The 22,571-nt window shown below is 50.8% G+C and overlaps 6 protein-coding genes across 6 annotated transcripts; 4 read left to right on the top strand and 2 right to left on the bottom strand.

Moving 5' to 3' along the window:
- Window positions 1–317: 317 nt before the first annotated feature.
- N7515_000869 (mitochondrial 54S ribosomal protein uL5m) lies at window positions 318–1,579 on the bottom strand (the record flags this gene model as incomplete). Its single annotated transcript, XM_056661613.1, has 3 exons — window positions 318–441; window positions 493–1,167; window positions 1,293–1,579. The coding sequence occupies 3 exons, from the start codon at window positions 1,577–1,579 to the stop codon at window positions 318–320; spliced, it is 1,086 nt and encodes a 361-aa protein (XP_056526779.1).
- Window positions 1,580–2,842: 1,263 nt separating this feature from the next.
- On the top strand, window positions 2,843–5,384 carry N7515_000868 (ubiquitin C-terminal hydrolase family protein; the record flags this gene model as incomplete). Its single annotated transcript, XM_056661612.1, has 5 exons — window positions 2,843–2,914; window positions 2,974–3,060; window positions 3,117–3,485; window positions 3,541–4,237; window positions 4,300–5,384. 5 exons carry the CDS (start codon window positions 2,843–2,845, stop codon window positions 5,382–5,384), a joined length of 2,310 nt encoding a protein of 769 aa, XP_056526778.1.
- Window positions 5,385–5,767: 383 nt separating this feature from the next.
- Window positions 5,768–8,785, top strand: N7515_000867 (vacuolar protein sorting protein DigA; the record flags this gene model as incomplete). The annotated part of the gene is made up of 3 exons (XM_056661611.1): window positions 5,768–5,984; window positions 6,058–8,638; window positions 8,701–8,785. 3 exons carry the CDS (start codon window positions 5,768–5,770, stop codon window positions 8,783–8,785), a joined length of 2,883 nt encoding a protein of 960 aa, XP_056526777.1.
- A 325-nt stretch (window positions 8,786–9,110) lies between these two features.
- On the bottom strand, window positions 9,111–11,656 carry N7515_000866 (uncharacterized protein; the record flags this gene model as incomplete). The annotated part of the gene is made up of 7 exons (XM_056661610.1): window positions 9,111–9,300; window positions 9,376–9,820; window positions 9,894–10,189; window positions 10,248–10,334; window positions 10,387–11,238; window positions 11,300–11,412; window positions 11,492–11,656. 7 exons carry the CDS (start codon window positions 11,654–11,656, stop codon window positions 9,111–9,113), a joined length of 2,148 nt encoding a protein of 715 aa, XP_056526776.1.
- Window positions 11,657–17,012: 5,356 nt separating this feature from the next.
- N7515_000865 (putative serine/threonine protein kinase) lies at window positions 17,013–18,929 on the top strand (the record flags this gene model as incomplete). Its single annotated transcript, XM_056661609.1, has 1 exon — window positions 17,013–18,929. The coding sequence occupies one exon, from the start codon at window positions 17,013–17,015 to the stop codon at window positions 18,927–18,929; it is 1,917 nt and encodes a 638-aa protein (XP_056526775.1).
- A 973-nt stretch (window positions 18,930–19,902) lies between these two features.
- N7515_000864 (Sad1/UNC domain protein) lies at window positions 19,903–22,494 on the top strand (the record flags this gene model as incomplete). Its single annotated transcript, XM_056661608.1, has 1 exon — window positions 19,903–22,494. The coding sequence occupies one exon, from the start codon at window positions 19,903–19,905 to the stop codon at window positions 22,492–22,494; it is 2,592 nt and encodes an 863-aa protein (XP_056526774.1).
- Between the last annotated feature and the right edge of the window lie 77 nt (window positions 22,495–22,571).

Below are 22,571 nucleotides of genomic sequence, written 5' to 3'. Positions count from 1 at the left end.
CTCAATACACGCCTGTAACATGATTCTACGTATGACGGTCCCGTCTTTTCAATGATTGCATTCTCGGTCATGGAGTCTTTCTCGGTAGTATTTGTGCAACTAAGCAAAGGCTCGTGTTTTCACTTTCACCAATCCTTTTGTGTACATGTAGTTTCGCTGGCTGTAAATGTCGAATGAATTGGAAACAAAGATAGTACACGATTGAAATAATCACAATGACCGTTAAGCAGGTCTTCTCTAAAGTTACATGCTGGATATCACGAGAGTACCCAAAAAGGTGATAATAAAGACCGAAAGATGTTACCAGGAGAGTCCACCTAGTTCACGATCTTTCCGTAGAAAGGAATACCCATAGCGCTCAAGAGCAAACGGGCGTCCTTGTCAGTTTTGGCGGTAGTGTGAAGAGTGATGTGGCAACCAGGGATCATCTTGGGGGGATACCTATGGAGCAGATTAGCACTGACACACAGACAGAACGCGGAATGAACTCACATGTCGTAGTTGACCTCAAGCTCAGGGAACAAAGCAACATTCTCCGGCACCAAACCGAAGGTAATGTTACCACTGCTATCACCACTCGAGCCCTTGACACCCTCCCAATCCTTGATACGGGGCAAGACAACATCAACCAGCTTACTAAGGAAGTGGTACATGTTCTCGCCCTTCAGTTCAGCCTTAACAGCGACGGAGTCACGACCAGACGCAATACCCCAAGTAGCAACGTTAGACTTAGATTTGAAAGTCTCAACGCGAACATTGGAAATAGCCTGGATAGCGATACCCGCGACATGCAGCCAAGACGAGTTCCTCTCAGCTGCGGCGTTCTTGACGTAGCTGTGAATTGTGATGCGCTCGACTTCCGGAATATTGTTGAACTTGATCGGCTTGCGGAGAAGGCGCAGGACATCGCCACCACGGGGTCCGCGGAGAACACGGTTAATGTGGTATGGTGAGCTGTCGTCCCATTCGCGGAGACGGGGGGCTTTAGGGGGAGGCTTAAAGCCCGGCGGTGTGTGCACGTAGCACAGGGTCATGATGTCGGAGGCGACGGTTGACTCGAAGGTCTGCTCTGCTCGGGGAGCGGAGAAGGGGCCAGGGACGAACAGTCGGGAGGAGGGGGTGGGATGGCGGCGGAGGTTGGTGAGGGTGGAGGGGACCACGGTTGTACTTGGGAGAACGGAATTGGTATCTGCGTTGAAGGGATCGGGGTTAGTGGTTGTTCATTGGTGTTCGATGTTGCGTCCATGTCTGCAAATGCGCATGATTTACGATGCGTGTCGGAGTAATCTTACCGGCCTCGGGGAAGTTGACCCTTGCGAGCAGCTGCGCGGGCGAGGGGATCGAATGATTTTGCTACGCTCTCTGGCACAGCTGTTGACAGTGACGACGCCGATTCCAGATCGGTGAAGTGGTCGGACAGACGCCTAGCCGGGGCTTCGTCGGAGACATTGCGGCGCGCTAAAAAGCCTTGAGGGCGAATTGAGGGCGCTGAGGCCCGGGGCAATGCCCTCGTAAGATATCTGGATGGCTCCCTGGCAGCCATTTTGCGGAATATGTGGTATGGTGAATTGGTGGTCATTCCGGACCCTGGCCAAAAATTGTTCGCGCAGATGATCTCGTCACGTGAGGTGTCAGTTACTGGTGCCTTACGAACAAGGCAGGAACCCTGCCTTAGGGCTACATGATTACATCTGAACATCTGTATTGCTCGGTCAATCTCTCCCCATGTCAGTATTAAATAGACCAATTGCTACTGTTTGTATATTGTATTTGTATAACCCTTATTAACCCTTAAACCCTTCATCAACTACGCATAGTATCACTATCCACTGCCGATATTGGTCATGGACTCTATGGACAATGACGGAACCAAACCGTTTCTGTATGTGATTAGTAGATTACCTGCGTCCGCTCATCATAAGTGATGCATCCGCTGAGTCCAGGTCCGTTCTCAGATAACATCTTAGCCTCTTAGGTTGACATGACTAGCCCATCCTTCTTCCGAAGGACAGTACACAACACACATCTCTCGTCCTTGAACCGTCGGCGGCGGTTCGATATGCCCCTCATGATTTCATTTCCATGTGCTATCGCGAAGCCTACTACTATCTCCGATCTGTGATCCTCCCATCGTCCTGTTTGCGACGTCAGACCGCCATCACGCCCTTCTCACTTCAGTCTAAGCCCTAACTAACATCTATTCAGTGAGTCTGACCCTGTCCCTAGGTGCTTTCATAAAAGCAGCGGCAGCTTAATTAAGAAAGGCTGAAAGCCCTCAGTCCGCAGTCGTCGGTCGACAAGGTTAACTCTGGTTAAGTGGGAATCAGTACGTATAGCCATTTACTGACTAGGTACAACATACTGTGTTTCTCTGTGTTTGTACACAGCAAGGTTGTACCGTAACTTCTACCTAGGCCCTACTCACCGCCCTAGCAAGCCTTAGGCGGTGAACCTTGAGCTTCGATATTGCTGAACCTAGAAGAAGGCGGTGTCCTTCTGGAACACGCTAGGTCAATTTGGGAACGGATCTCCTGCCTCAGGCGTCTGCTCCCGCTGTGCCCCGCAGATCGTCTCGAGATTCGCATGACCTCGAAGCTCACGTTAGCTGGCAGTCACGTTGACTCACGCGGTTCTCGTTCCAGCACTTCAATCTATCGCGTTCTCTTCATCACCCACTTACTATGCCTCATACATAAACTTTCTAGGAATCCTGCAGCCTGGTTTAAAGCCCGAGGTACAGGTCTCCTGAACCCCCCGCATGTCCCTGAAACCTTCGGGGCTTTCTCTTTCGATCTAGAAGCCCTGGTCCTGGCGTCTTGTCTTTCTTTTCTTACCTGCCAACATGAGTGGCATCCATCGATTTCTGACGCGTCGCGATCGGAATCACAAGTTAAACAAGCAAAGCAAAGAAGAGGTATGCGCCCACAGCACGCGTTTTACAGTTACGCTCAACTAATTTTGAATACTCTTTAGGCATTGAACATCCTTTCTCGACCTTTGTTCAACGGAATATTCAAGACAGATGCAGTGCCTGAACCTAGTCAGGATCATAAAGAGAAGGTATGGTCAGACTACCGGAAAGCCAGCCTACATTCTAACCTTTCAAACCTACATAGACCAAAGCCCTTACCCACCGACTCAAGAAGACTGGGATTACTACTCTGGGTGAACAACATATTAGCTATGCATTGCAGGCCGCACGAGGTGATGTGGAAAGGGCTTTCGACCTGCTACTTCTGCTAGAGGACTCCATCGAGGGTGTCATCCGGACCTACACGCCCGACACCAAACTAGTGGGTGCAGAGAATCGGCAAGGCGTCACCTGCTATCTGGACGCGCTGTTATTTGCTATGTTTGCTCGTCTTGATTGCTTTGAGGCCATTCTTTATAAATCATTCAATGATGAGCCTCGTCGAAAGCTTGCAATCCTTCTGAGGCTATGGGTGAATATGTTGCGGTCAGGGATCCTCATCACTACGGACATGGTAAGTCACCATACTTTGTGGTTGCTTTCCCCCAGTATTAACTGTTTGACTCTAGACTAAACACCTGCAAGATGCCCTCGCGGATTGTGGTTGGCAAGATGCAGCCAGACTGCGCCAGCAGGATACTTCAGAGGCGTTCACCTTCATCACAGAGAAGTTAGAGCTGCCACTTCTGACCCTGAAGATGGACATCTACCATACCGGAAAGGAAGACGAGAGTGGTGACCACAAATTTGTTAATGAGAGGCTCCTAGAGGTTGCCATACCTCCCGAGCCAGCTGACGGTCATTCACTCACACTGGAAGATTGTCTAGAAGCTTACTTCAATAACATGATTGAAGTTAAACGCCAAATGGGACGACGCAACACTACTAGCTCGGTCAGATCAGTGGATGCTGATTCACTCTCCATGAATAAGGGTTCCTGTGCGCATATTGAGGAAATTGTGACCACACCCACAGCCACTGTGTCTCCAGAACCATTGAATACGCCGCGTGTTGAGAATGCCGGCCCGTGGTCATCATTCGACGAGTTCGCTGAATTTCTGGAAACTTCGCGAAGTACTGGTCGGCGTGGTAGTATCGTTCGCGAACGTTTCTTTCCGGATCCAAGTGGCGATGTCAATAACGACAAACCGCATACGGATAATGACGCCAGTTCAGTCCAAGGTGTCGGTGCAGATACGCAGTCACGACGGGGAACATACAAGAAAGAGGTGATGATGCCTGCTTGGCAATTCTTCAGTCTGATACGTATGTTGTCTTCTATTTCGCTTTTGAGTTGATTTGCACTCAACTAACCCGATCTCCCTTAGCCTGGTACACCGATAATACACCGACCAACGACGCGCAAGTTGCGGCCCACTTCTCCTCGAAACGGCCGATCCTTGGGATGTGTCTGAAACGCTATTCTTTCTTGCCAGACGGAAAAGCAGTCCGACTTAATACTCACATTGACATACCAACCGAAATCAGTTTGCCTCACTTCATCCAAGATGACAACATGGATGCGGATGCACCGATCTATGGCAATTTCAAACTGTCTTTGCAGGCCTTTGTCTGTCACAGAGGTGATTCAGTTGACTCGGGCCACTACATCTCCATTGTCCGGGGTACCAGCGGCATGTCTGTCACTGGCCAGGAGCCCTACGAGTCAGCAAGGCATTGGATGCGCTTTGATGACCTTGCAGCGGAACGAGTGACTCTTGTCGACATTGAAGATGCCCTGAAAACTGAGTCTCCATATCTACTCTTCTACCAAATCCTCCCAATTGGTGAAGATCCAGCAGCACTCAACTTCTCAGATGCGGCGCCGTCGTCGCGAACGTCAGACGTCAGCACACTGGCCGACCAAACAGAAGCCATCTTGGATGACAGTGCCATTGGTCGACCAAGTGTCGAAGTGACTGGTCCAGAGGACGTTATTGGGCAACCGTCGGTCAATCCCCCAAGACGGCCCAGCGTAACGTTCCCGGATACCAGCAACCCTGTCGGTCTTCAGCCACGCTCTGTCCCATCCTCATCACCCAGAATGCCATATCTGGAGGAGCACAGCACAAAGGGATCGTCTTACTCGCGCCGGGGATCACGGTCCGCCAGGAGTACTCCCGGGAGTCGTGCTGGCAGCCAAACGGGTGAAAGTAGGATCAGTGCTACTTTCTCACGCTTTGCCGAAAGGCTAAGCCGGGATAGGTTCCAGAGTGATGGGTTTCATGAAGCAGGTGTGCCCGATGGATCTGCATTGGAGAGTGAGGATGGTGCGGACGATCTGAAACTCGGGCCAGCCGCATTGGAAGTCAGAGAGAAGCGAGGTAGGGAGCGGGTCAAGGAGCGTGGAAGAGCCAAGGACAAGGCGAAGGAGAAGTCGAAGGAAAGGAGCCGTGAATGCGTTGTCATGTGAGGCCAATAGTGCCACACTTGCTGATTTGCTTGCTTCATTTGAGATACCCAGGCAGGCGTAGCGCTTGCTCTTCCTTTTTTATGCACGATGATACCCATGATGTATGAGCGGAGCGACTTATTGCTTGCAAATGTGCAGAAATCAATGAATGCCTAGCTTCCTATGATGACCTGTGCTATTTGGTTGGTTGTAAATCTGAATGTTGTAGGTTCCGTATGTAACTTAGTGATCTACGGTTTTGGCCTTAGGTGTCCAGACATCGGGCCTCCGCATTCCTAGGATGCCGAGAGCTCATTTCCGTCCTGCATCAACTCCCAGAACCCTCAACTTGCCTCAACTCCTTAGTGATCGGCATGACATAGCGCCCCTACAGCTAGCGCATCATGGCGCTGGATGGATCCAGCAGTTATGTTCCTCCGAGCAACCTAATGGAGTCACCGAGCTCTTCCCTCCCCATGTTCGACGTCGAACAGGTGCAGTTGGCTTTCTCCGTCGCTGCGGACTTTGTTGCAGCACAAGTCGCGAACAATGTACTTGTGTTAGCTTTATCTACTAATCGCATTCTTCGAATCGATCTGGACTCCCCTGAAGATGTTGAAGGTACGCTTCCGAGCCTTCCCCGCAGCAAATGCCAGGCACAACAAGTTGATCTAATCATGCTCGTGGACAACAGATATTGATCTCCCCAAGAAATCCTCCGACGTTGGAGTGATTCGGCGCATGTTTCTTGACCCTTCGGCGTCTCACTTGATTATCACTACAACCCTGGGCGAGAACTACTACCTCCATGCCCAATCGCCGTCGCGACAACCGAAACCTTTGACACGTTTAAAAGGCGTGTCAATTGAAAGCATCGCTTGGAACCCCTCTTTGCCCACCGCATCTACTCGCGAGATTCTCATTGGCGCCACCGATGGCAACGTCTATGAAACCTATATTGAACCGTCCAGTTACCGACAGGAGAAGTACACCACCCCGGTCTACCAGGTGCCAGGCGCCTCTCCTGTAACTGGACTATCAGCAGAGCCGGTGCCATCTAAGCCCGATCAAAGAAGGGTGCTTGTGGCGACCTTTGGGAAGCTTCTGCATTTCGTTGGCCGAGCGGGAGTGTCAAAACATGGAAGAGAAAATGGCGTATATTCGGAGCTGTTCCAGCGCGAAACACCTTTAACCCATGACATACAAAGGGCATCTAGCTCGGCTCCATCTGCTCTTGTGATCTCGCCCACAATTTCAGACACCCATCAGCCCGAAGGACACACCGAAAAGCAGTTTGCATGGCTCAGCTCCGAAGGAATATTCCATGGCCCGCTCGCGTCAGAGTCACCATTCAAGACAGCAAATATGCTGGCCCGCTCGATGTTTCCGGCCTCGGAGTCGCCGCGAGGAGGCCGCAAATTGATACAGGATCCAATTTCCGCTATGACTTTGTCCCAGTGGCATGTCTTAGCGCTTGTTGGAGGCCGGGTTGTTGCGGTCAACCGTCTCAGCCAGGAAATTGTTCACAATCAACCCGTGTTGGAACCTGGCCAGAGCGCGCTGGGCCTCCTGACTGACCTGACCAAGAACACATACTGGCTTTTCACCAGCCAGGCCATCTTTGAGGTTGTAGCAGATGATGAGGACAGAGATATCTGGAAGATCTTCTTGAAAGAGCAAAAATTTGACGAGGCACTGCAGTATGCCCGCGGTGCTTCCCAGCGAGATGCTGTCATGACTGCTTCGGGTGATTTCCTCGCAGGCAAGGGTAACTTCCTGGAGGCAGCCAAAGTATGGGGCAAGAGTAGCAAAGGGTTTGAGGAGGTGTGCCTGACCATGATCGACCATAAGGAGCATGATGCTTTACGGAACTATCTCCTCTCCCAACTTGCAACATACAAGAAGGCCTCACTCATGCAAAGAATAATGGTCGCCAGCTGGCTTGTGGAGTTATTCATGTCCAAGTTGAATTCCCTCGACGACAACATCGCCACAAAAGCCGAGTTGGCAGAGGGCACAAGCGCCGGAGAGATCAAGGATCAGCTTGGCAACATTCGAGCTGATTTCCAAAATTTTGTGAACAATCACAAAGCAGACTTGGACAAGAAAACGGTATACGATATTATCAGCAGTCACGGGAGGGAGGAAGAGCTTTTGTTCTTTGCAACCGCGACAAATGATCACAATTATGTTCTCTCGTACTGGATTCAGCGCGAGAAATGGCTAGAAGCTCTCAAAGTTTTGCAGCGGCAGAGTGATGCGGATGTATTCTACAAATACAGCAGTGTATTGATGACACACAAGCCGACAGATCTGGTTGATATTTTGATGCGCCAGACGAATCTTGATCCGGAGAGACTGATCCCAGCATTGCTGAATTACAACAAGTCTGCCAGTGTTTCTTCCCTCAATCAGAACCAAGCCGTCCGGTACCTGAACTTCATCATTGCCAACCACCCAAATCCATCCGCGGCTGTCCACAATACCCTCATCTCAATACATGCCTCCAGTCCCTCGTCTTCCGAGTCTGGACTGCTCACATATCTTCAATCGCAGCCATCATCGCCACCTCCCTACGATGCAGATTTTGCCCTTCGCTTGTGCATTCAACATCAACGAATCCAGTCCTGCATTCACATCTACAGTACAATGGGACAGTACCTACAAGCTGTTGAGCTTGCCCTGGAACACAACGACATCGAACTCGCCGCGATCGTCGCAGACCGCCCGGAGGGCAACGACAAACTTCGCAAGAAGCTATGGCTTCTCGTCGCCGAGAAAAAGATCCGCCAACCAGGCACCGGCATCAAAGACGCAATCGAATTCCTGCGCCGTTGCGAGCTCCTCCGCATCGAAGATCTAATCCCCTTCTTCCCTGATTTCGTCGTAATCGACGACTTCAAGGATGAAATCTGTACCGCCCTGGAAGACTACTCGCGCCACATCGACGCGCTCCGCCAGGAAATGGATAACTCGGCTCTCACAGCGCGCCAAATCCGGGGCGAGATCGCTGGTCTGGACACTCGCTACGCCATCGTCGAGCCGGGTGAGAGATGCTGGATCTGCTCGCTACCCCTTCTTAGCCGACAATTCTTCGTCTTCCCCTGTCAGCATGCTTTCCACAGTGACTGTTTGGGTCGGGAAGTCCTGGACGGCGCCGGTGGCAAGAAGAAGTATATTCGCGATTTGCAGGCGCAGCTTAGCAATGGAGATATGTCTTCCTCGCGGCGTGAGGAGATTGTCAAGGAGTTGGATGGGTTGGTCGCTGAAGCTTGGTATGTATTGGTATCTGTATGTGATGTTTCTTCGCTTTATACTAATCATGTTTCGCTTGCAGTATTCTATGTGGTGACCATGCCATTAAGCAAATTGATAAGCCTTTCATCACGAGCTCGGAGAAGGCTGAGGACTGGGCTCTTTGATGTCATCACCAACCTATCTCGGGCTTCACTGTTTGCTTACGATGAGACCTTCAAGACACCTTTCTGCTTTCGTTTTGTCCTTTTTTCGCAATACCCTTTCTTTTCCTAAGTTGGTGCTGCATGACACATCGTGGCGAGCCCTCCCGAGGTCGTATATAGACATAACTGTTGAATGTCTTCCAGATCTAAGCATTGATTTATACCCACTGAGGGACACAAGGTAGAAAACAAGTAGATACCATACAGCAAGTAGACTCTAAAACTGTCGTCTGTTGAGGGAGCCTCGGTGTTCAGGCACTCACCACCCAAACCAAGCACAATAAACCTAATGCTCAGGCCATAGATACCGCAGCAATTCCAAATCCTGCGTGATAGCCGGGCTATGCGGCGCACAATCCTCCATAAATCCTAACATTTCCTCATTCCAGCGCTCCCAGCCATCCGGCAGCGTCTCGCGAACCCGAATACTCGGCGAGTGCGCTATACAGTAAAAAAGAAGAATCTGACCGAAGAACCTAGAACACAACCAAGGTCAGCTTTTCACATCTGCATTACCCCCGAAGGAAAAAAAAAGCAACAACGAAACTCACTGTGAACAAAAGGCGAACTTAATCGGAATACAACTCTTCATCTTCCGGAAGATACCCTGCGTAATCGGCCAGTCCATTGCATTCTGCAGACCACTTCGCACCTGCACGAAGTCTTCATCTGTTAAGAGATGCGGGATCCGCAGGGCTTTGTATATGTATGGACGGCCAATGTGGAATCGGGCGATCATGTGTCGGCCTCTTAGCATGGCGTCTGCTACCGCTATTGCCGGGGAGAGGGGGCGGGTTGGATCCGTTCTGGGTCTGGGCGAGGAGAGGTTGGCGGGTGATGCTATTGAGGCTGATGGGGAGGGATCTGCTGGTGTTGGGTGGGAGGAGTAGGGGGCATTGTTGAATTGGATTGTTGTTGGGAGGTTTGTACGCCATTGTTCTAGTTGGTGGTGGAGTTCGGTGTTTATTGCTGGGAGGGGGAAGGTTCCTGAGTCGGCTGGATTGGGGAGTTGTGTGTTAGAAGTATATGTTTTTAAAGGGGTGAGGAGGTGATGGGTCGGATGACTTACAGTAGAAGTAGAGGGAATGACGGATGCGTGTTAGGATGATGCGGTGTGCGACCTGTGCGAGGAAATGATATTGGAAATAGGAGTCGTCGACTAGGGTTGAGGAGTTGAAGCGGCTTGCGCCGTAGCCGATTGTTTCGAAGCCGATGAATTTGGGGATTGGGACTTTTTCTTCGAGGCGGGAGAGGCCGCTTGATGGGAGGTGGAGCTCTTGGACGAGGATTGTCTCGTTCATGAGACAGTTCCAATATACGCGGGATTTCATGTCGCCTTCCCATTCGTCGAAGTTCACGTTGTGACTGTGTGGAGTTAGTGGGGTGGGCATTGGCATTTTGGGATGGATAGGGTAGGGCTCACTTGGTCAACATCGATAGACAGCAAGTAGCGGCGCGATGTATCATCGCCCAAGAGTCCATTGGACGAGGGATCTGGTGGTAATATACACTGTGAAGGATGAGTATCAATCCGGACATGAGATCGAAAGGGGGATACACACGAGGAAAGAAGGTAGAATTGACAACTTTGGATGTCATTGTCGCACATCAGGAAACCGATGCGTCGTCGAGCCTCGTTGAAGAATCGCAATCCAGGCTGCTCTTCATATACCACGTTCATCCACTCTGGCGGTTCGAATCGGAGGCCCTGAGTACCTGGCAACGGGTAGTCCCCTTCTTGGTAGGCGAGAACAGCGAGGCAGCCGAGCGCAAGCACATTGAGCACCAGACAACTCTCCATGTTATACCCAAAGCCGCTCTCAATGGCTGAGCCAAGGGTGAAGGCAAAGAAGAACCCTTTGTCCATAATCGGCGTGGAAGGGTTGAAAACACTGAAGAAGGCATCCGCAAGACCCCTGATCAACGCCAACGGAAGTACCTCTAGCCAATGCTGTCCCGCTTGTAACGGGTATGGACTGATGAACATTGACAGCGGAGCCCGTGCCGATTCTAGTTCAATGACATAGTTCTTCCCTAGCGTTTCGTAGGCGGCTAATAACTGCTTCGGGAGGATCTGTCGCGCTCCCGGCCACACAATGACACCATGTTGACTGAAAGAGATGGATATGCGGCCTGCAGAGTCTGGCTTTGTTTCATTTTCTTCGAATTCAAAGTCCTCTGCATTTCCTGCTGCCGCAGGTGTGAAATTTTCCCCGATGTTGGGCAGCCCTGGTGTGTGCTGGTTGCTATCATCGCCGAACGCAAGCGATGACTGCCTCTGCGGTTCATTAGCAGGGGTATGCATCTGGTTCCGAAGCGACTGCAAGTCACTCCGAATAGATGTTGGTAGGTTTTCCAACTTTGTCTCCAGCCGGTGGAGAGTACTCATGATCATCGTGAGAGATTGATCGCGTCTGCGATTAGGTGAGCAGTTCGCACATGTTAGTGAATCGAAAACTACCTAGGACGACTCACTTCGATGATTTACGCTCATTGTACACACATTCTAGGCCAAGCGACTTGCACAGTCCACATCTCGGCCGCGATTCGTCGCATCTTGTCTTTTTCAATCGACACGTCTCACACGCCTGTCGCCGGGGGTTAGCGGTCTCCGGACGGATTGATCGCGTCAGAGATTCGATCGTACAAGACGATATAAGCACTTACGACAGTAGCAATGAAGTTCCTGGGCTTTTTGGACGGTCCGGATGACTGAGGGTGCTCTTCTTCGCCGGGAGAAAGCAGGTCCTGCAGTGGCAGCAGGCCATTGCTACCAGGCTCGGGCGAGCGATGCGTACCTACCCTTGACTCCTCGAGCGAGCGCTTGCTCATTTTGCATCATCGAAAATGGAGTATATACGCTGCATTCTGGGTGTTTGATATTGAGTCGTTCTTTTTTTTAATTGCGGATCCTTGGGTGGTCTGGACCAATCAGAGGCCAGCTTGCTATGAATCATCGTGCTTCAAGAACAATAGATGGAGTTTGTATATTAATATGGTAAAGTAGATATATCTTTGTTGAACGTTGAGGAATATAGATCATCTTGATCGTTTGGATAAGTTGGTTGTTCATCGATGTAGCCATTGAAATCAGGTACAAGTAGGTATATATCCACAGGGTCTATCCACCTTCACGGAATCCAAACATGCTCATCGAGTGTCTACTTGTTCGCGTAGGTAGTATTTACACACTGTGGATGTTAGGTGGTAGGTAGGTACCTATGAGTCAAAGACAACGTTCAGTCTACAACGTGGTCTGCCTACGTGTCCAGTATCTCAAGCAGATCTACCTGCCTCGCAGACCAAGCCAATACGGAGTACAACAGTAATGCCGGTTTCTATGTAGACGGACTCTCGGTCTACAAGGACCACAACACATGCACTCCGTACTGTACATTGTATCCCCGACTCCAAGGTCAGATTACGAATCCGTTTGCCGATTGCCAACCAGGCCATGAATGCGTTGCGACTTACGACATGTTCCACTCGCCACAGACTCGAAGTCGGCGCATTTCTTCAGACAAACAGAGTCTAGATGCAAGCGGAGCTCATCCAGTGCCAAATGATATAAGTGAATACTGTAAATAGAAGCAAGAGATGACTGAGGTCCAATCGGTCCCAGTTGGTCTCCACCTGATTACTCATTGGCTGTTTCGGATGGGTCTTTCAACGTCACTCAATCGGAGGTATTATTTATTACGAGTTATACGCAATGAGTGAATGATTAATATAATGCGTAACTTATGTTGTAAGAATCCACCGGGAATGGGATGTCAGTTGTGGAATGTGGCAGGTGGGATTTCCGGCTAAAGGGTGGCCCGAAGCGTTGATATTGGCTACCTCGTACACAGTAGAGCTATCGTGTCGGACAAAGGTGGGGGGATAATGTCGGTAGTCAAATGCTTGGATTTCATATTGGTTAGTCCGATTGACAAAAGGCCAAAGAGCACAAAAGGGGGAAATTGCATAACCCCCAGCTGAGACTAAAATCCGGGGAAGTGGCTTGGGATTATTTGACTCGGCTATGATAGCCAGGGCTTGACACCCCGACACCCCCTCTTTTTCCCTCTTGGCAGGAAAAAGCAATGAGACTCCTTTCTGGCGATAAGCCCCCATGATCTCATCTTTATCTCAAACGGACGATGCATGTACGGAGTACTGCATGAACTGGTACTTGGTTCGTGCCACTACCCATTATGTCTCCGACTTCCATAGCATCGGGACTATCACGACTATCATGACCCCTTTGATGGAATGCTGTCTGACATTCAGACTTCTCCGGATTGACTCTGGAATGACGATCGTGCGGGGTATGGCATGATAACGGATTATCATGATGATCAAGATTGAAGAAAGCGCTGGAGATTTCCACGGACGAGAAGGTTGACTAACTTGACTATCTCCAGATGTTTATTTCTCCGGCTATCTGTAATCATTATCTCTTATCAAGATCATGACGGAGGAGACTTCCAGTACTCCAATAATGGCCCTCTACCACGAAACGGGATCCGGGATTAGTCTCCGACCCGATAAGGCAAATCGTCCAGCTTATTTGGGCACATCGATCTCATATCATACAGCATCATCTCATATCATCTCGTATCATAGACGCCGCACTCCCGCGGAGGGTATCTCCACTTTGTCTCAACTACATATTACAAAGTCATGTACGTAGTAAGGGAAAACAAGGCAAATCAGACCCCAACCACAGAAGAAGAGCCCAAAGAGACACGTTTCAACCCATGTCTAAGGCGTTTCCAATAGGACGAATGGCTATAAGATTTGAACCGGTTGGGGGATCGACTCTTTCATGCTGATCGATTGTCTCGCTGGTGCATGAGCAAGGCTAGATGACGAATGCTTCTACACAAAGGAGGGTAGCTAACAGTAGAGCAACAACTCTAGAGTGTAGACTGCGTTACGCATATCATATCCTGACGTTGTACGTTGCACTCCGGGAGGAAGCTGCATGAAGGAAACGGGCCATGTATGATAATCAGAGAGAGGGCTATTCAGGACAGCTGATGGAGGGGGAGATCATGACCAGACGCCGAGCCGTGCACGTCGCCGTGCTGCAGATCTCGCTGCATTCATAGCATAATGGATGCACGATGTGTGCAATGTTGATGTGTGGTAGCCTGTAGGTACGATGGACCCAGGGTACTCCGTACACTGTACCCAAAAAGGGGATACATGGAAAAGCCCAAGAATTGGATTGGAAGGGACCGTTCCGACAGGAATGGAGAATATACTACTTTTTATGGTAGAGAGTCCTAAATCGGGGCGTCGTGTGATGTATTCCATACAGCAGTTGCCGAACGCCGAAGTCGTGCCACATATCCACATCAACTCTATTGCAGTCTCAAGAGTCCGGGTACTTCTGAGACTGCCCTCGAAATGGAAAGAATCGTACCTATCAATCTTGAGACCTGCAAGGTCAAACCTTGCAGACTGCAGGAAGCGGTCAAACCATGGCCTAAGGCTAGACCACCTGGTGGCAGGCTGGGCAGCGAGGGTGTGCCCTTCACCGCTTCACAGGGCTGCGTGGGTGTCTGAAGGGTGGTTGGGGACTCATGACAGGTGCGAGCACGATCCACTTGAAGAATATTGTACGTGTCTGATGTTTCTTGGTCTGAGTTGTTTCTCCAACGTTCCTCAAATTTGTATTCAGTAACTGGGTCTGATCCATACAACATACTCCTGAATATTGATGATCGTCGAGATTCCCCCTGATCAGCCGAAATACACGGAAACCCCGCAAACCTGGATTGGGGTCGATACTACGGAGTATGGGTCAGACGAATCTCGTCTCAGGTCCCGCGCGGCAAAGAATAACGTTAAAGAGAAGATAGATTGGTGTAACTTGTACGTAGATGTAAAGGGCTAAATAGAGATGTTAAAAGATAAACATGGGGGCTAATCCAGGCTAGTCCACACCATCCGAAACGAGTTCCACCCTGTTGAGTACTGTACCTGCGGACGGGTACCTTCCCATAGGCACAGCACAGCACAGCACACAAGGTACACAGTACAACATACTCATGTACACCTACGGAGTACATTTAGACAGCATGATTAAACCGGCGAGACCTGCAGTAGCTATCCGGGGTGAACCAATTAAAAGAGATCACGCCATCCCACTCCATCGCGTCATGCAACCTGTAAATAGTGGACATATAGTCTTTTGTGATTGGCTGACCCACCCAGGAATTGCTGCGCAATCTTACGCTTCAGGAATAGCGCGCCACCTTGATCCGCCCTCGACCGAAACTCAGGAAACCCAAGGGAAGAGAGGGAAATCGTCTGCCCCTGCTGATGTCGCCCGTCATTGTGACTGGCTTGTCTTTGAACCAGATTCTCGAAAGTTCGGGTCATTGAGGTCTGAAATTCGGAAAGATAGGGTTAGTCCGGAGTAGATCATGGATATGAATGGTGTCAATAGGCAACCGACAATGGAATTTGACCTTAACGCGTTATCGTCGACATTTATTCCTACATCCATCATTGGAGATCGTGATCACGTAGCCGTTGACGCCTTTCCCAAGGGTAAGGAATGCCTGGAAGGTTCATGAAACTTGGAGAGTTTGAATGATTGGATCGTGTTAATACGGGTATTCATTCCATACAATACCAGTATCCCCGGGAGACGGAAACGGGCTGAGTACCTCGGGTGCCAGTCAAAGCCAGCCAAATTAAGGCGGAGAGTGCAGATCACACGGTTGAACCGCCCACGAGGGAAAACCCGTATCTGACCGTACCAGACCGTAAGGCTCCAATCAATCGGTCTCTCCAATTCCCCTCACGCCATAACCACACCTCTCTCCTGGATCCCTTCTCTTTTCTCTCCCTTATACCATCAACATCATCTTCCCTCATTCTCTTCTTTTCGTTTCCCTATCTCCTATTCTTCCGTCCGCCTTCGACCTTCTCCTCCCATCCTCCTCCCTTTCTCGTCACTGATCCTTCAGCGATACGTCACTTTCAACGGTTCAGCGTTATCAAGATAGCCGTGTCTTCTCGCCATCAACCCTCAAGACACTGCCAACCGTTGTCGGATTATACTCTTCCCTCGATAACTACAAGTTCGAAGATCTAGTCTGGATCGACGTACTGTGAAAGAGTATCCATCTCGCCTCTCCGTCACGACCCCTTTTCCTTGGTATCGCGGGTCCACTCTGAGCTCGGGTGACTCACTACCATCGACTTGTTAAAAGGGTCTCAATCCCGCTTCACTGGATTGCCCTTTTGCGATATATACAACCAGCCTTCGTCTCTTCAATCTACACGAAGCTACCCCCTGGCGTTGCAGGTGACCATACGTTTCTTCCGTCAAGCCTCGTTCTCACCGCGCTTCGGGAGTCTCATACTTTAGGGGCAACCTGGCATCGAGTACCTCTACTTTTCCATCTTGGATTAGAAGGGTGCTCTACCGGATCCCTCAATTCGTCTCGCCAATTTGCTCAACAATTCTTTCTGGCCTCTCATGACTCATTAATCCCAATTTACTTTTCAACTTGAGTCACGGCCCTTGACCTTGAACCCGGTGTTCAAAGGGTACTTTACCGTTTCTTCCATACATCTTTGGCCTTTTCAATCACGATATCACGCAGCGCTTTCTCTCAACTCCCTTCGATTCATCCGGTATCCGACCGGTTTTCAACTACTTGTTCATCTCGACTATTTCATTTTACTTTCTTTTTGATACATTCGTGTCGTCCACCTGGGACCCCTTCCCGTTAACCAACGAAAACGACATACAAATGAGCACATAACGGTCTTTACACACTCCCTAGCGTCAAGAAACTCTTCTTGGGTTCATCCATCTGCGCCGCCGCGCCATCATCTCTTTTCATCTGTCTATCAGCTTTTCACCAGTACATTTTTATATGACATTTCGAACCACGAGCCGGAACTATTTCTCTCTTCATCTCCTGACTTCCGCCTCACTTCCGACTCCTTCTTTTCGTCCGATCCCGTCTCCATTCGGCAACATCTCTCTTCATTGTCTCTAATATTCATTGGCCTGGTTGCTGTTTGATTCTCACACTCCCGACGTGTTCTTTACACACTCTGAGCGGTTCATAGATTTGTTTTCACTTGATCTCTTTGTTGGAGCATTACATCATTCCGTTCCCCCTACCTCATTTCATCTCTTTGCATTTGTCCTCTACGGGATTATCAGGCCAACATGTCGACCATGGAATGCTTGAAGAACGACTTCGTTGAGGGCCAACTTTTGGATGGTCGTTTTCGAACTGTGGCCCCTCTCAACCATGGGTCCTTCGGAATGGTCTTCCTGGCATCAGATATCCAGACTGGCCAAGATGTCGCCATCAAGTGCCTACTCAAGAACTCCTCAACGGAATCCTCGAATGATCGCTTTGAGGAACTTGAGTGCCACCGACGCTTTGGCTACCACCCGAACCTGGTCAACCTCATTCATACATTCGACACTGAGAACCATACATATCTCGTTCTGGAGTACTGTGCTAATGGTGATCTATACGAGGCAATCCGCCTGAACCGTGGTCCGTTGGAGACAGAGCATGTTCGAGACTTCATGTTGCAGCTGATTAGTGCCGTCGAGTTCATGCATGCCAATGGCTTGTATCACCGTGACATCAAGCCGGAGAATATCTTCCTGACTCATGATGGCTCTATGAAGCTGGGAGACTTTGGTCTCGCTACGCGGGAGTCCGTGTGCCACGAAGCGTGTGTCGGTAGTGACCGCTACATGGCCCCCGAGCAATACGAACCGCCCGCGACAGGTTATTCCCCCGCTAAGGCCGACATCTGGTCCGTGGGTATCTGCTTGTTGAACATCTTGTTTGCTCGGAATCCGTTCGTTACTCCCACCGAGTCCGACCTACTCTTCGCGGACTATGTACGGGATCGCCAGTCGCTGTTCGATATCTTCCCCAACATGTCCCAGGATACCTATGAGATTCTGACCCATGCTTTGACCATCGACCCCTCGAAGCGATCCTTGTTGGATGTGCGCGATTCCATTCTCCGCGCTGTTTCGTTCACCACCGATGATGAGTCACTCGATGAGTTCTGCACCGAGGACCGCGAGGTTGTCACTGCCAGTGCCAATCGCGAACCCCTCCGGACTCCTTCTCTCCAGAGCCCCCATGTCAACCAGGGAGATTCCTTCCCTTGGGCCAAGGCTCTCCAGTCGAGCCCTCCCCAGGCCATCCGGCAACTTTCCGTCATCCCGGACAACGAGAGCTATACCGAAGATTTGTTCCCCGCTTCCGAAGCTGCGGGAGGCTCCTGGTTCTCTTCTCACATGCCGACTCCATCCATGGCCTCCGTTATGGACTCTCAACTCAGCGAATCCTTTGCCTCGCTCAATCTTCGCAAGCGCTTTGTGCCAACTCTCCCTCGCTCAGATCCAGTTCCGATCACTGGATCCCTGCCGTCCAATGTCACGAAGCCATTGCCTTCTCTGTCCATGGTGTTTGGCAAAAACCAAAGCGCCGACAATATCTCTAAGAGTTGGTGTGACATGTGGGACGAAGATGAGTCTGAGAATGAGGATCTCGCTGTGATGCAACGGCGGGAGCAGAACTCTCGCAGTTGGAGCCAAGAGAGCCAGGGAGCCGCCCTCCCAAGATTGCGCGAGCCGGACTCCGCTTCTCCTACTCAGGGCTCTTCAGCCTCAAGCGTGGATACCAAGATGCAGCGCCTTGATCTGGGCGATCTCTCCCTCGATGATGACAGCGACTCCAGCACACCTCGTCCCTTGCAGAACTCTCCGCCTGAGTCTTCTAATGCAGACAAGTGGTCGATGCTTGGTGAAGTCCGACGACAGTACAAGCCTGAGGAAGAACCTCGCAAGTACATGTCTCGCAAATCCCGTGAGGTCTTTGGTCCCAAGGGCATTGTCGCTAACACCCGGCGACACGATTGGGGCCGAGGTACCTCTGGGTACCATCAGGCCAAATCCAAGCTCGCATCGCCAGTCGACACTCGCCGCCGCCACCTACTCGAACAGCAGGATTGGCGCAGTCATGTCCCCAAACGCGCCACTCCTACTTACGACGGGGACATTGACGATGATCTGGATCTCGTCGGCGGATGGCATGAGACTCATTTCTAGGCAGACTTGAGTGTTCGCTTTTCACTCCACCTCTACTCCCCTCTCCCTTATCTTCATGTCCTCTTTCGTGTTTCGTATCAGTTGGGAAAAAAAAAGTTCAAAACTACCCACTATAAACTAATGTTCCGCTTTCTTGTCTTGTGTCTCTTTGTTCCTGATTTGCGTGTTTTGTCTGTTTCAGTCTGCTCTCAAATGGTGCATTGCTTTGTGCGATGCATGCCCTCACCTCGGTCACCAACTTGTGTTTTTCTTTTCCTTCCTGTATACTATCAGACCGAGGGTTGCGGATACTGACGGAGACGATGAACGCGAAAATCACAAAAAGGTTAGAAGGCTGGTTCGGAATGCGTTGGTGGATGTTTGATTTTGGAGGCTATTCTCGCCCTGGACTCTAATGGGCGAGGATTCATTGGGAAAAAGGTGGAAAGAGTTGCGAAGTCTTGCGACGTTGGTTGCTGAAACAACCGCGGTCTGAACCCTGTTGTGTCTACTGTATCTAGTTATGTCTGACAGCCAAGGGGGAAAATGACACCATCCGCGAAGATATGCTTCTACTGTAATTGTAGCCGATTGTACCTAGTCTCAAATATTAGTTTGAAGTCTGTAGTTGTAACTGTACAGTAGTCCCCAGCATGCATGAAGCATGCATGCTATTCCATAGTGGAAGGCGGTAAAGGAAACCGTTGAGGGTCGAGATGCCACCGGTCCACTTTCGCTCTCCACTCGATCCAGTCCCTCTTTGGAGACCGCTATTTCTCGCCAAGCTTGCGTTGGCTTCTTATCTCTCGCACTTAAGCCCATCAGCCATCTGATTCCAATACCATAACCCCGCCGGAGCTAGCCATCCGCTCTCGCTCCCAGCCACAATGCACATAGCATGCGCGATTTCATAGCTTGAGAATTCACCAACGCGAGGAAGCTTTCACAAGGGCAACCGCATACCCACTGCAGAGTCTCTACTCAAACCGACAGAATGTTGGCCGCGGGCCGGTCATTAGACTTCTGGATATACCATGCTTCGATCCTTCTGGCTCTCTCTCACAACGCGCTCTCAGATGCGATTTCCCAGCCATCCTCGAACAGCACGCAGGCTACACCGGTGACAACATGTCCAATAAAGAGTCCGTGGCAGACGGAAGCCGAGCTCTTCCTGTTGCCGCCGTGTCTGGAGACGCGCTGGGGCGTGGGATACGACATGCGCCTTGATTTGGGAGTATCTAATGCAAATGGAATAGTCAACGACTCAATCGTTGATCCGTCCGTCGTATCAAGCGCCATCGCAGAAGAGACCGCAAGAGCCGACTCGGTGCCGAGCACAGAACAAGACCAGGACACAGACTCCCTTTTGGACAGTGCGAGCTTTCTCTCATTCGAGGACTGGAAGAAACAGAACTTGGCGAAGGTCGGACAATCCGCTGAAAATATTGGAGGGAGCAGACGAGTTGCGGCAGCTGGAAAGGAAGACCGTCGGCAGCCAACGGGAATTAATAACGCCTTGGACTCCTTGGGCGACGACGCCGAGATCGAGTTGGACTTTGGTGGTTTCGGCGCTGAGACGCCCGAGGCCAGTCCCACTGCCTGGGGCTCTCATCTTCCGCCGCGTGAAACCGACCAGGCTGGCGACGCGGATACAAGAAGCAGCAAGGGCGCGCTTCAGAGAGATGCGTCGCGCCGGAAGGATGCTGGCACTACTTGCAAGGAGCGGTTCAACTATGCCTCCTTCGACTGTGCGGCTACGGTGTTGAAGACGAACCCTGAGTGCAAGGGTTCGTCTTCTGTGTTGATTGAGAACAAGGATAGCTATATGCTCAATGAGTGTCGCGCCCAGAATAAGTTTCTCATTCTGGAGTTGTGCGATGACATCCTTGTAGACACGGTTGTCCTTGCGAATTATGAGTTCTTCAGCTCGATCTTCCATACGTTCCGGGTCAGTGTCTCAGACCGCTACCCTGCGAAACCAGATCAATGGAAAGAACTCGGGGTTTATGAGGCACGTAACACTCGTGAGGTGCAGGCTTTTGCGGTGGAGAACTCGCTCATTTGGGCTCGATACCTTCGAATCGAGTTCCTCACACACTATGGACACGAGTTCTTCTGCCCTGTCAGCTTGATTCGTGTGCATGGTACCACCATGATGGAAGAGTACAAGCATGGCGAGAGCTCTGATCGCGCCGAGTTGGAGGAGCTGGCCGCCAGTGAAGCCAATGGGCTTCCTGAAGAGGAGTTGGAAGCCAGACCCGTCGATGTGCATGTAGAAGAGCCCACTCCTGCAGTGGAGCCGACCATTGCGGACGGTGAGATTTGTCCGAATCCTGTCATAGAGGCTGTTTCGCCTTTTGATAGACTATTTGACGGAGCGATGTGCGGCATCAACGATGGACCGCCTATTGCCGCACCCTCGACATCAGCCACAATGTCTCAAACCAACCAACCACTGAGAGATAACTCCACAGCTACGGATAAAGGTACTGCTTCCGCTCCCAATACCGGTCCACCTGCTTCCCCAGAGGTCGCAGGAGACGCCAGAAAGCAGGGTGAATCTGCCAAAGGAGCCGTGACCACCCCGGACGCCTCCAGCGTATCGGCGGAGCCTGCTCAGCAGAACACAACCTCTGAGACAACAGGGAAAGCGACCAACAATGCTAAAGAGGAGCAGATCAACCAGCCTCCAGAGTCGAGATCTACTCACACCCAACCCCCATCTCCCAACCCGACCACCCAAGAGTCCTTCTTCAAATCCGTCCACAAGCGGCTCCAGATGCTCGAATCCAACTCGACCCTGTCGCTGCTCTACATCGAAGAGCAATCTCGCATCTTACGTGACGCATTCAACAAAGTCGAGAAACGGCAGCTAGCCAAGACATCGACCTTCCTTGAAAACCTCAATGTCACTGTCCTCGGGGAACTGAAAGAATTCCGCGAGCAGTATGACCATGTTTGGAAGTCCGTTGCCCTCGAATTCGAGCACCAGCGCATGCAGTCCTATCAAGAACTTCACTCCCTTAGCGCCCAGCTCGGCGTTCTGGCAGATGAACTGGTTTTCCAGAAAAGAGTCACTGTCATCCAGAGCATTATGGTACTCTGTTGCTTCGCCCTGATTCTGTTCTCACGAGGGTCGGGTAACAACTATATGGAGTTTCCAGGCGTTCAAAGAATGGTCGCTCGGTCCTACAGTCTACGGTCTTCGTCTCCGATCTTTGCCTCTCCCTCGGCCAGTCCAAGCCCGGGGTCCACGCGGCTGACCTCATCCCCCTACGGAGAGAGTGGAGGCCATCGTCGAAACCTCTCTGACTCGTCTGAACAAGACAGCCCTGTCAGTCCTACGGCGGCTTATGCCCCACCAACTCCCAGGTCTCCTTCTCCTGAAGAAAGAGATATTGAGGAAGCTGACAAGATGGAAGAGTCTGGCTCTCCTGCATCTGTGTCTGTGCCTCTACTTGATACACCGCAGCCTCGTTCTCATAGCACGCCGCCCGTTATGAATGGGCGTATGGACCTGGATATGACACCGGCTGGTGTCGATCCGGGTACTGTTGACGACAGTCCGCGGTCGCATGACCTGTAAAACCTCTTACGGCGATTATGATTCCAGGCATTCTTTTTACGACTCTTGCATCCTGTTGTTTTATTCGCTTGGCATCA

This window comes from Penicillium bovifimosum (assembly GCF_028826915.1).
Source record: "Penicillium bovifimosum strain IBT 22155 chromosome Unknown utg000001l_segment0_segment0, whole genome shotgun sequence".
Lineage (NCBI taxonomy): Eukaryota > Fungi > Ascomycota > Eurotiomycetes > Eurotiales > Aspergillaceae > Penicillium > Penicillium bovifimosum.
Note: the sequence above shows the minus strand (reverse complement) of the source record. Positions and strands in the feature narration are given on the sequence as shown.